This window comes from Myotis lucifugus, unplaced genomic scaffold, assembly GCF_000147115.1.
Source record: "Myotis lucifugus unplaced genomic scaffold, Myoluc2.0 scaffold_210, whole genome shotgun sequence".
Taxonomy (NCBI): domain Eukaryota; kingdom Metazoa; phylum Chordata; class Mammalia; order Chiroptera; family Vespertilionidae; genus Myotis; species Myotis lucifugus.
The window spans coordinates 824,985-836,088 of record NW_005871258.1 but is presented as its reverse complement, the minus strand read 5'-3'; the positions used below and the strand labels follow the sequence as shown (position 1 = coordinate 836,088).

Here is an 11,104-nt window from a genome sequence, read left to right as displayed (position 1 = left end):
CTCCCAACAGGAAGGCCCACGGGGAGCAGCAGCACAGCGCCCTGTACAGGACAGGGGTCCTTGTTCAGTGTCAGGGAACTGAGGCTCCTGGGCAAGGGCAGCCTAGGAGCCAGGGGGGCGCCCTGGAGGAGAGGAGACAGGCATGCCTGTCCTTTGGGTTTGTAGAGGGGTGACCAGAGGCCCTTCGTCTCGAAAGTAATCATTCTCATTCCTGGACTCACTGCATTTGCAAAACTCCTCATCTTCTGTTCTCTTGAGTCCCAAACGGTCAGCAAAAACAATCCACGTGTGTATTATGTCTAGACAGGGGCTGGTGCAGGATTCTGCAGGATTTTTTTAAAATATACATATATTTTTTATTGATTTCAGAGAGGAAGGGAGAGGGAGGGAGAGATAGAAACATCAATGATGAGAGAGAATCATTGATCAGCTGCCTCCTGCACACCCCACACTGGGGATCGAGCCTACAACCCGGGCATGTGCCCTTGACTGGAACCGAACCTGGGACCCTTCAGTCCGCAGGCCGACACTCTATCCACTGAGCCAGACCAGCTAGGGCAGGATTCTGCTGTGTGGCCCTTAAGGCGGACCCCCTGGGGAGCCGTCGCCAGTTCAATCCAACTTGACTTCCTGAGTCCTCAGGGGCAAGAGGGAAGGAAGCTAAAGCCACCGGTACAGAGGAGGTTGTGGCCAGGCGTCCTGTGGTTTGTTTTAAAAATAATTTTTCTTGCTCTGTTTCCGTAACACCTGAGTAGCTCAAACAAGAACTAAAATTGATTATGTTCACTTACAACCTTTCCCTCGTTCAGTGCCCGTCTTCTCCCGCCTGACGGAAATAGGGTTCTGCTTGCCTGAAAGCATGCGAGGGGCCTTCATAGGAACAGGGAGAGGCAGTGCCCTTGGGGGCGGTCCCTGCCTCAGAGCCTGTCTCTGCAGCAGTGGCCTCCCTTTGCGCCCCACCCCCTGGGTTAGAGGAGGCTGCTGGCCCTACTCTGCGTGGGGCCCAGGGTTTGGGAAAAGTAGCCGAGCAGGATGTACCCCTGCCCTCCGAGCCCTCTCTCTGCCTCCCTCCTGAGACTTTCCACGAGGGCTTACTAAATCATTGAGAGAGACGCAGAATTATGTCTTAGGTTAAAATGTGCACCTGACACCACCTCACCCATTAGGATGGCTACTAGAAAACATATAAATAAAGAAATAAGCAAATAAATAAATAAATAACACGTTTTGGCGAGAATGTGGAGAAATGGGAATCCCAACTTGGTGTTAGCAGAGTCAAAGGGTGCAGTCACTGTGGAAAGCAGTATGGAGGGTCCTCGGAAAACTGAAATAGAACTTGCAAACGATCCAGCAATTCTCCTTCTCGGTATCTACCTGTAAGAATTGAAAGCAAGTTCTCTAAAAGATATCTTTACAGCCATGTCCATAGCAGCATAATTCACAGCAGCTAAAACGTGGAAGCACACAGGTGTCCGTCCACAAGTGGCCAATAAACAGATGCGGTCGGTACCCACGAAGGGAGGGAGCTCTGACCCGGCTGCAGGGGGATGGGCCTCACAGACACTCCGCTCAGTGAGATAAGCCCGTCACAAAGGGGCGAATACTGTGAGATTCCACTTACAGGAGGTGCTGCGAGAAAGCACATTCACAGAAACAGAAGTCAAATTGTGGTGCCAAGGCTGGGAGAGGGCATGGGAGGAGGAGTTCGGTGGGCACGGGGTTTCAGCTTTCCAAGAGAAGTTCTAGGGGCGGATGGTGGTGATGGTTGCACAGTAATATGGATATATTTAATCCCACTGTACTGCACACTTAAAAATGGCTGAGATGCTACATTTTCTGTGTACTTTACTACAGTAAAAAAAAAAAAAATTGGAAAATTAACAACCCTGGAAAAACCACGTAAGCTTGACGCTCTTATTGAGCACCAGGCTAGAACAGAGAGTTTGTTTGCAGGTGACAGGGCAGTGGCTCAAGCCAGCACCTCCCAGCTCCCCTCTGCACCTCGCTGGTCACCTGGCTGCATTTGTCATGCTGTGCAGTGGGCGCCCTCTTTACTTCACGCTGACACATCTCTGCAGGGGACCCACTCGGGCCTCACTGGGTGGAAGAGCTTGCCAAGTTCAGTGGGCAGGGAGCTCAGGGCGTTGCCATCATTCTTGCGTGTGACAGCCAGACTCCCTGGCAACACTTTTGCCCTTAGCTGTCAGTTACTCTCTTCTGAAGTTTAAATTAGTGAAATATTGTAACTTAACAGATGGTAACTTAAACCAGATTCTCCAAGAGCAGCGGTTCTCAACCTGTGGGTCGCGACCCCTTTGGCGGTCAAACGACCCTTTCACAGGGGTCGCCTAAGACCACCCTGCATATCAGATATTTACATTAGGATTCATAACAGTAGCAACATTACAGTTATGAAGTAGCAACGAAAATAATTTTATGGTTGGGTCACAACAGGAGGAACTGTATTTAAAGGGCCAGAAGGTTGAGAACCACTGGTCTAGGGTGAGCAACCCAGGCTCCAGTGATGGACTGTCGGGGGGCTTCGCACATCCTTGCCCCTGCCTAGAGGTCACACCGCTGGTCACCCCTCAGCTTCCAGAGACAGGACCACGCCCGACTCTGCCCTGGGGGAATGGAGCTGCCTGCGTCATCAGAGTAGCTAGCTCTGTCTGAGTGCCTGTGCCCGCAGCGCTGGGAGGGTGCCCGCAGCGCTGGGAGGGTGACGGCAGTTGTCTGCTGAGGGGCCTGGGGCGCAGGTTCCCTGCGTGGCCGTGGAATGAGTGGCAGGCTTCCAAGCAGTGGCCCAACACTTAACCCTCCCTGTTGAGACTCCGGGGAAGACGGGGTGGTGCAAGCACGAAGTCGGAGTGTTTGCCGCACCCGTTCGTGTTGAGAATTAACATTGCCGTTTGCTCCTTCTCTCGTGAAGGTCTCTTTGGTTTCCTCGTCCCGGCCGCCCTCTCCAGACCAGCCCTCCTCCAGGCCCCCGAGCGACGCCCCCGCCTGCCCCCGGACCGCAGCCAGCAGCGTGGCGCCGGTGGCTGATTTCAGCTGCCCCCCAGAATCCTCCTCCTGCCTGGACAACTCCGCAGCCAAGCACAAGCTCCTGGTTAAGCCCCGCAACCAGCGCTCCAGCAAAATGAGGCGCCTGTCCTCGGTAATCCGCCCCCCTCCCGCCGCCTCTCCCCCGCCTCTCTCCCCCCAGGGCCAAGTGCCCCCCAGAGGGACTCCCCACGGCCCCATGGACAACATACATTAATATGTCTCTCCCCTACATAAACACTTCCTTCCTTCCTTCATTCATTCACTCACTCTGCAACCCCTGTCAAGGACCTGCTTGCTGTGTGCTGCCTCTCCTTGCCTTCCCTCTGCACTCAGCGAAGTCCACACTCTGCCCCCACCCCCCCACCCCCAGCCTGCCTCGGGCTTCCTCTTGCTCTGCCTCCTCCTGCTCCTGAGCTCTCCGAGCTGCCTCCGGCCACAGGCCTTGTCCCTCCTTGATCTCCTGGCAGCTCCTCCTCAGCCTCGGGGTCTCGCCTCGAGGTCCTCTCCCCACGGGCTCACCTGAGCGGGTCCGCCTCCCCGACGGTGCTCACTTCCCTCATAGCAGGGCTACGCAGCGCGACCTTTGGAAATGCATGCTCACTTGTTTACTGCCTGTCTTCTCCGAGGCCTTGTCCCAGCTGTACCTCCAGCCCTGGGGCTCGGCTCTTCTCAGAGCTGACCCAGCAAACATGGGTTGAATGCATGAATGAATAAACACACAGGGAATGAGTGATGGCAGAAGAAGCAGCCACTAGACTGGACCCCCCCCACCCCACCCCCACCCCCGCTTGGGTGAGCACCTGCTTAGTAGCAGAGGGATGGTGCCCCTGTAAGGACAGACCCTGTTGGGGCTGCGGCCTGGGCAGGTGTCAGCTCATAGCCGTGGGAGTCGAGAACTCGCTCGTGGTCCCAGGGAGTCACGGTCCATGCAGGGTGGGTGCCTTCTCCCCAGCCTGGTGTGCGGACACTGCCTCACCCCGAGGAGCTGAGGCCAGGCAGCACCCAGGGCTGAGAAAGAGGTGCTCGCTGACCAGCGTTCCCCTCCCTTCGTCCCTCGAGACAAGATGGGGCTGACGAAGGCCCCGGGACAAGCTCGGTGCTTCAGCTGGAGACGGTGGTGCGGGGCCACTTGGGATGTCGGGGACCCCCTGAGACAGTGGGTTCCCCTTTGGGCATGTGGGATGTGCTTCTGAAGCTCATGCTGGAAGGCTTGGCATGGGTTTTAAAGGTTGACTTTTGAGGGGACCGATGCTGAAGAAGGGAGTGAGCTGTGGTTGCCTCCGGGGCACTGTGCCCTCACGGAGCCGGGGCCTCGGGTGTGCACAGGCACTTGAATATCCGGGGCATTTACAGTGAGAGGATCTGAGCTGGGGGACGTGCCAAGGCCCAGTCGCTCTGGCCTGCCCGTCCTCGTGCCCAGGGCAGGGACGCAGCAGCTCCCGCTGGCCCTCAAGGTGGGCTTTATTCCCAGGGATGTCTGTGGCCCTGCAGGGGTGCAAGTCATCAGCCCGGCCGGACTTGGGGCCGAGGGCAGCCAGCTCCTGCTTCAGGGGAAGGGCAGCACCCCCTCTCTCTGCCCCGGGGAAGAGGAGCTGTGCCTCTTTCTTTGCTCTTGAACTTGACTTAGCTCTTCACCACATTTTAGAACAAGAATTCTCATCCTCCCCATCTGGGTAAACAGAGTCTTTCCTTAATTTAAACTATCATGTCCTCTCCTCTCCTTCTCTTCCCTGGTGGGAGCAGCGCGGATAGGTTAGGCTTTGGGAGGTCTGCGTGTTTTCCTGACTGGGCAGAGGTATCCGGCCCGTGGTCACCAGTGTCATTGCTTGGTCCTCAGCGGGAGGCTTCTGTTCTTCCTGTCCACGGCGCCCTTTGCCCTTTGGCCATGAGGTCCCTCTTCCCAACCATGAGGACCCTCCTGGTACCGGGGCCCCCCCTGGGACTCAGCTGCTTTCTGATGCTCCCATCCTGCTCTGCGGGTGGGGAAGAGCCACCACACTGCCCATCGGCTGCCCTCCTGACCCTGCGTGTCCGTGGAGGTTCACTCCCCTCTGGGCTTCGCGAAACAGTGAGGCCCAAGTCGCCCCTGCTTTTCTAATAGCTGGGACTTCTTTCTCCATCACCCACCTTCCCCCGCCCCGGGCTCAGGCGCCTGCAGAGCCTCTACTTTAGTCTCTTCCTCCTGCTGCCCAGGCGCCTTCCTCCATCTGGGCAGAATGGCCATCCGTGCCAGCTGGGCATCCCTGCTCGGTCCAAGTGGGGCACACTGCCCTGCACATCCCCGAGCTCTGACTCGGTCGAGCTCTGGAAGAAAGCAGAAGGGCTTTCTTACCTTCAGAGCCCAGTCGTCCACGGTCGGATGAAATCCTTGGCTCTCAAGTAGTTTCTTTCACGTTGGAGAAACACATCCCGGTGGGCATTTGGCTGAACCTGCCGGCCTCTGAAGCAGAGGGCAGGAGACAAGCGCAGGCTGTGCCCTTGGCTTTTCCCGTCCGCACAGAACGGCACCATGGAGCTCCAGCACAGACGGGGAACCCCGGTGAATGTCCGCGTGCCCCTCCCCACGGTCAGTCCGCTCCCAGCCCGCAGTGCCAGGAGCAGGGCATGTCATGAACTCTCCCGGGAACAGCAGGGTGACACGGCTAGATCAAGGTGGCATGGCTGGCAGAGCTGCCAGCTGCACGCCCGGGTCTCTGACAGCCTGGCACCTCCTCACCCCACACTGCTCATCAGGGGGCTGCCGCCTGCAGAGGATGGGGATCTGCCCCAGGACTCGTGCCGTGAGAGGAGGGGGAAGAGCAGCAGCCGGGATGGTCTCCATCCCTGTGCAGGCTGAGCAGTGGGTCCTCTACCTCCGCTCCCCGGGAGGCCCAAGGGGGGAAGTGCCCGCTGGCTCTGCGTACGCCAGTGCACAGAGATGGGGGGGCACACGCCTTCTGCTGCTGCACCTGACCCTCTGCTCCACGTCCGAGTCCATCCTCTGGGGTCCGTGCTCCACGCCCGCCTTCGTCCCGCCGCCTCCCCCGGGGTGGGCCCCGTGGAGCCTGCTCCCGCTCCGAGCTGACTCAGGGTGGGCTCCGAGCATTTTAAAGGTGACCCACATCCTAAAGAGGTTTCAACGTCCATGATTTCCTGTGACAGCGAAAGGCCAGCGATGCCTTTGTACCTGCAGCTTTTGAAAATTCTGCTGTAGCTTTCCTTACACACCTTCCCCTTTGTGTGCCCAGAAGAGTAGGATTGTGCATCTTGGCCAGAGTTCAGCTGAGGTATTGTTCAAACATCCCAGCGATCCCGTGTTCTTTCAGCGAGGAGATGCTGGCTGGAAATCGCTAAAAATAACATCCACAGACAACAGAAACCTATTGCTGACACCCGGGGTGTTGCCTAAAGGTGGAGGAGAGAGCTCACAGCAACAGCCTGATGACTCCAGGCCCCATGTCAGAGTTTTTCCAAAGATCAGTCTCCACCCCACAGCCTTTGGGTCATTTTCACGTCGGGCTTTTGAATGATAAGTGATTGCCTTCCTCTCCTTTCCTTCGGAAGAGCAGGGGCTGGCTCTGTGTACGGCAGGAGGACCGGCCCCAATTCCAGACCTTTGAGGAGAAAACTGCCACCAGGCAGCCCAGGTGTCAGGAGAGAGGGAGAGTCAGAGCCTCGGGGAGGAGGCCAGGCTTCTGTCGAGTGGGATTTGAGTCGGATTTGAGTCGTGGGGTGCTGGTAGAGTGCCCTGGCGGTGTGGGGGGGTCACGCAGACCCACAGTCGGGTCCGGACAGCAGGGGGGCTTGGCTGGAACTAAGGAGGGAGCTGGAGGAACACCGAAGAGCAGAGACTGTAAGGCTGAGTTGAGCTGAAAAGTGTGGACTTTGCCCTGTACGCTGTGGGTTACTGTTGATCTTGTTTGACATGCTGTGAATCCCGTTTTAGGCAAATAGTCTGCCCTCGCTGGGAGCGGGCGCTGAGGGGAGGATGGCTCTGCGGAGCCCCAGCTTCCCTCTGGGCTCAGAGCTCCGCGGGCCAGCAGGTGCCCGGCTGCGTCTGTCGCCAGTGCACAGAGGGAGTGACGATCCTTCCCGAGCTGGGAGGCATCGGGAGGAAAGAAGCAACAAGCATAGAGCGCAGGCGTGGCAGCCCTCCACCTGGTCACGGTCCCTTTCCGTGGCTTCGCTCCGTAGAGCGCCCTCCACTAGGGCTTGGCTGGGCCACGAGAGCCTCAGGCAACATTTATTTTGAGGGCATGGCTGCCACTGTTCTGCTGAAAGTGAACTTGCGAGGCAAGACTCCAAACTAGAGCCGTGAGGGAGGGATTAGGAAGAGGCTCCTGGACGTGAAGGTCCGAGCAGGTGCAGCCTGGACAAGCGGGCGGGTGGCGGGCCTCCTGCTTCCCCTGCAGTGATGCTGTGTGTCCTCTTCCTCTCCTAGCGGGCGCAGTCCGAGTGCCTGAGCGACCTGACCTGCACCCCCGAGGAGGAGGAGTCCGACGAGAAGCCGGTGCCCACAGTCAGCACAGAGGAGACGCCCAGTGCTGGGCAGCAGGCTGGGCCCAGGGGACTGGCCCCCGTGCTGCCGCCTGGGAGGCCCCGTGCTAGGCGGGCGCAGTCTGAGGCCCTGGGCGACTTGACCTGCACCCCCGAGGAGGAGGAGTCCAACGAAAAGCCGGTGCCCACGGTCAGTGCAGAGGAGACGCCCAGTGCTGGGCAGCAGGCTGGGCCCAGGGGGCTGGCCCCCGTGCTGCTGCCTGGGAGGCCCCGTGCCAGGCGGGCGCAGTCTGAGGCCCTGGGCGACCTGACCTGCACCCCTGAGGAGGAGGAGTCCGACGAGAAGCCGGTGCCCACAGTCAGCGCAGAGGAGACGCCCAGTGCTGGGCAGCAGGCTGGGCCCAGGGGACCGGCCCCCGTGCTGCTGCCTGGGGGGCCCCGGGCCAGGCGGGTGCGTCTGCAGCACTGCCCCGCGCTCAGCGCCAGTGCTGAGGAGGAGGAGAGCCCCCCCGGGGACGACCCCTCCAGCCGCCAGGCCACCCTGGAGGTCACGGAGCCCGTGCCAGGCCCCGCCCCCTGCTTGGAGTGCCCACTTTTGCCAGAAGACTCCCCACACCCTGACCCCGACAGCAAACGTCAAAGGGAGGAGCCATCCCTTGAAAGCGCACGTCCACCCTCCAAGGACGCAGCTGGAGAGGGGGGGTGCGCTTCTGGAGACGCCGAGAGTTCATCGCCCCGCATCCCTGAGGAGGACACGGCACCGCCTGGGACCGGCCCGGCCGTCCCCTCGGAGACTCCCCCTGGTCCCGACGGGCCAGGCCACGATGCGCAGGAGCAGGCGGAGCTGACGCTGGCAGTGCCCGGTCCCAGTCCAGAGGGCGCAGAGGGCACAGAGGGCTCGGAGGACTTCGCCCCCAGCCCCCCAGCCTCCAAGAGCTGCTTGAAGCACAAGGCGCCGGCGAGCAGGAGCCTCAGCGTGTCCCCCACACCGCCCGCCTCCGAGTCACCTCCACAGGAGCCCAGCCCCTGTGCCCTGGACAAGGAAGCCGCCCCCCTCCAGTCCCCCAGGGCTGAGCAGGGCGAGTCCCCACAGCGGGGAGCCGAGAGGGAGGCCCCGGAGCCGAAAACTGGGAGAGGAGGCAGCAAGCCCCGGGGCGGGAAGAAGTTCTCCGTGGCCTCAGGCCGGGCGTGGCCGCACACAGGCCACAGAGAGCGGCCCGCGCGCCCGGGCCCCCCTGCTGCCCCCTCCTCTGTCCGGCTGCCCCTGCTGAGGAGCAGCGCGGCCTGGAGGAGCGAGGCCGCCCTCGATGACCTCCAGGCACCCCCGGAGCGCCAGAACCCAGAACTGGAGCCTCAGGAGCCACCGTCACCCGCTGAGCGTGGCTCTCAGGACTCGGGGAGCAGGGTGGCCAGCCAGGCCGGGCCCGGGCAGAACCCCCCGGAGGCAGTGGCCACACCAGCCACAAGAGAGCCCCGCCTCTCCGCCCAGGAGCCGCGCCCGTGTGGGGACAGGAGCCCCTTCCCCGTCAAGCTCCGGTCCACGTCTCTCTCCTTCAAACACAGAGACGTGGCCGTGCCGGAAGGGAAAGGAGTCAAGAGGTACAGTGCTGAGGTCCGGCTAGAAAAAGGAGGACTGGCTCTGCTCTCGAAAGATGACAGGTGTCACGTGGGGGCGGTCCCCACGATTCGGGGGACCAGGCCCCCCAACGGACAGGGGAAGGGGAAGGCCCGGTCATCGGAGCAGCCGGGCTCCAAGCCGCCCCTGCCCAGGAAGCCGCTTCTGCAATCCCTCACCCTCCCGTACCCGCCCGCGGGCCCCGACGTGAGCCCTGGAGAGCTGGACAAGGCCGCACCACCCCCGGGCCCCAGAAAGGAGAGTCGGACGGTGGAGAAACGGTTGCCCCGCCGGGGAGCTGGTAAGAGCCAGCCCTGAGCATGCTGGGGGTGGGACAGCGCAGGCAGTGGGAGTGCCTGCTGGACATCCCCTGGGGATAGATGGTGAACACGGGGGTAAAGGCCTTGCGGCAGGAGATTGGCAGTAGAGTCAACATTCCTCATGGTGCCCTCACGTGTTTGAGAGCTGGGCATGGAGACCGAGAAGGGGGAGCAAGTGCCAGGAGGTTGTGTGAGTTCAGCGAAGTCAGGAATTGTCCACACTCGTTTCGCAAGGCCTTGTTTCCTAGCAGGCGGCCCCTGGGGGCTCATGCCACCCCCACTGCTTACCTGGGAGCTCAGGGAGGCCCCGTCCGGCCCGTGCTCTTGGTGGAGGCCCTGGGCTGGCAGCACCTATGTTCTTCTTGGTTTTAAAGGAAGCATCTGGCCCCTCTGACCTTCACCCCTAAGAAAGTGGTTCCTCCATGTAATCATTGGGCTCACGGGCCCGAGTGCCATGCAGGACGCACCCTCTTTATTGCAGTCACAGCCTCTGTCCAGTGTGAGCCCCTCAGCAGGTGGGCGTGGGCTCCCTGTCCCAAAGGGAGCCGGTGTTAAGATCGGGCAGAGTGCCCGAATACTCTACAGCAGCTGTCTTCTAAACGAGAGGCAGACGACGGGGTTCCTGCTGGTGACTTTTGTCACTGTTTACGCGTAGTGTTTCTGACAGAGCGGGCCGTCTGCTGGACATGGGTCGCCGCCGTGGAGCGGGAGAGAGAGCCCGTCACTGGCCGTTTCTTTCCTTGATGCAAATCACGGTGCCAGCAGAGGAAGCGCCACAGACCCGTCCTGACCCCTGTGACGAGGGCCCTGGGGAGAGATTTTTCATGGCAAATTTTATTTTTAAAAAAAACCTTCCAGGATATTTTAAGTGGCTACTCTAAGTCCAGGCTCCACTAAAGTACTGCATTGTGGGACAAAAGACAGCAGAGCCCAGCTGTTCCCCTAGGGACCTCGCATCCTGTGAGCAAGATGAGGGCACACTCAGGAGGAAGAAATGAGCTCTCACACAGCAACCTTTTCTGTCCCCTGTTCGCAAGTTAGCGGGACGCAGTGTACAGTGCCTTCCGGTCCTAAGGGGACACCCCAGGATGCAGACGGTCCAGGGAGTGGAGCCAGGAAAATGCCTCGCTCGCCCTGGCCCCTGGCTCCACTGTGATTTTTTAGGACCGTCCATGGGGGAGCTTCGGGGAGGCCGGAGCTGAGCTGCCCTGTGCCAGGGCCCAGCGAGGTCACAGAAGCTGCCGTAGAGTGACCCAACGCCTTCGGCTGAGACAGGGAGGGAGGAGGGGGCTTGCTCTGACCTCAGCACCGTCCCCCCTCTTGACCTGAAACTGAAAATGTCCCTCAAGGGCTTGCTGAGAAGGGACCTTAGACGCAGGACGCCCAGGCTCGCGCTGAGAGCTGGGAGTGAGCTTCAGGGAGCGGTGCTCGGCTCACTGATGATCCTGGCTTCCTCCGCCCATGCCAGAGAGAGGCTTCCCTCATTGCCAAGTGCCTGCGTTGGGCTTTTTTCTTTGATTTATAAAATACAATATCGTATTTATTTACTAATGGCTTCGCTTCTGTAGCAGAAGAGAATTGTCGTGACAGTCTGTGTGTATTAATAGTCTCTGAGCACAGAAATAACCCGTTGGGATGCATTCCAGGG

The 11,104-nt window shown here is 60.1% G+C and overlaps 1 protein-coding gene across 7 annotated transcripts in view; it reads left to right on the top strand.

Moving 5' to 3' along the window:
• The window catches only part of KIAA1211L (KIAA1211 like), a 111,619-nt gene that overhangs the window by 83,111 nt on the left and 17,404 nt on the right, over positions 1 to 11,104 (top strand). For 6 of the 7 annotated variants that reach the window (XM_023761504.1, XM_023761503.1, XM_014463469.2 and 3 more), the window contains 2 exons: positions 2,930 to 3,157; positions 7,466 to 9,437. In XM_023761504.1, the coding sequence (XP_023617272.1) occupies positions 2,930 to 3,157; positions 7,466 to 9,437 (2,200 nt within the window). The remainder of the gene's footprint in view (positions 1 to 2,929; positions 3,158 to 7,465; positions 9,438 to 11,104) is intronic. The other variant, XM_023761505.1, reaches the window with a different exon arrangement.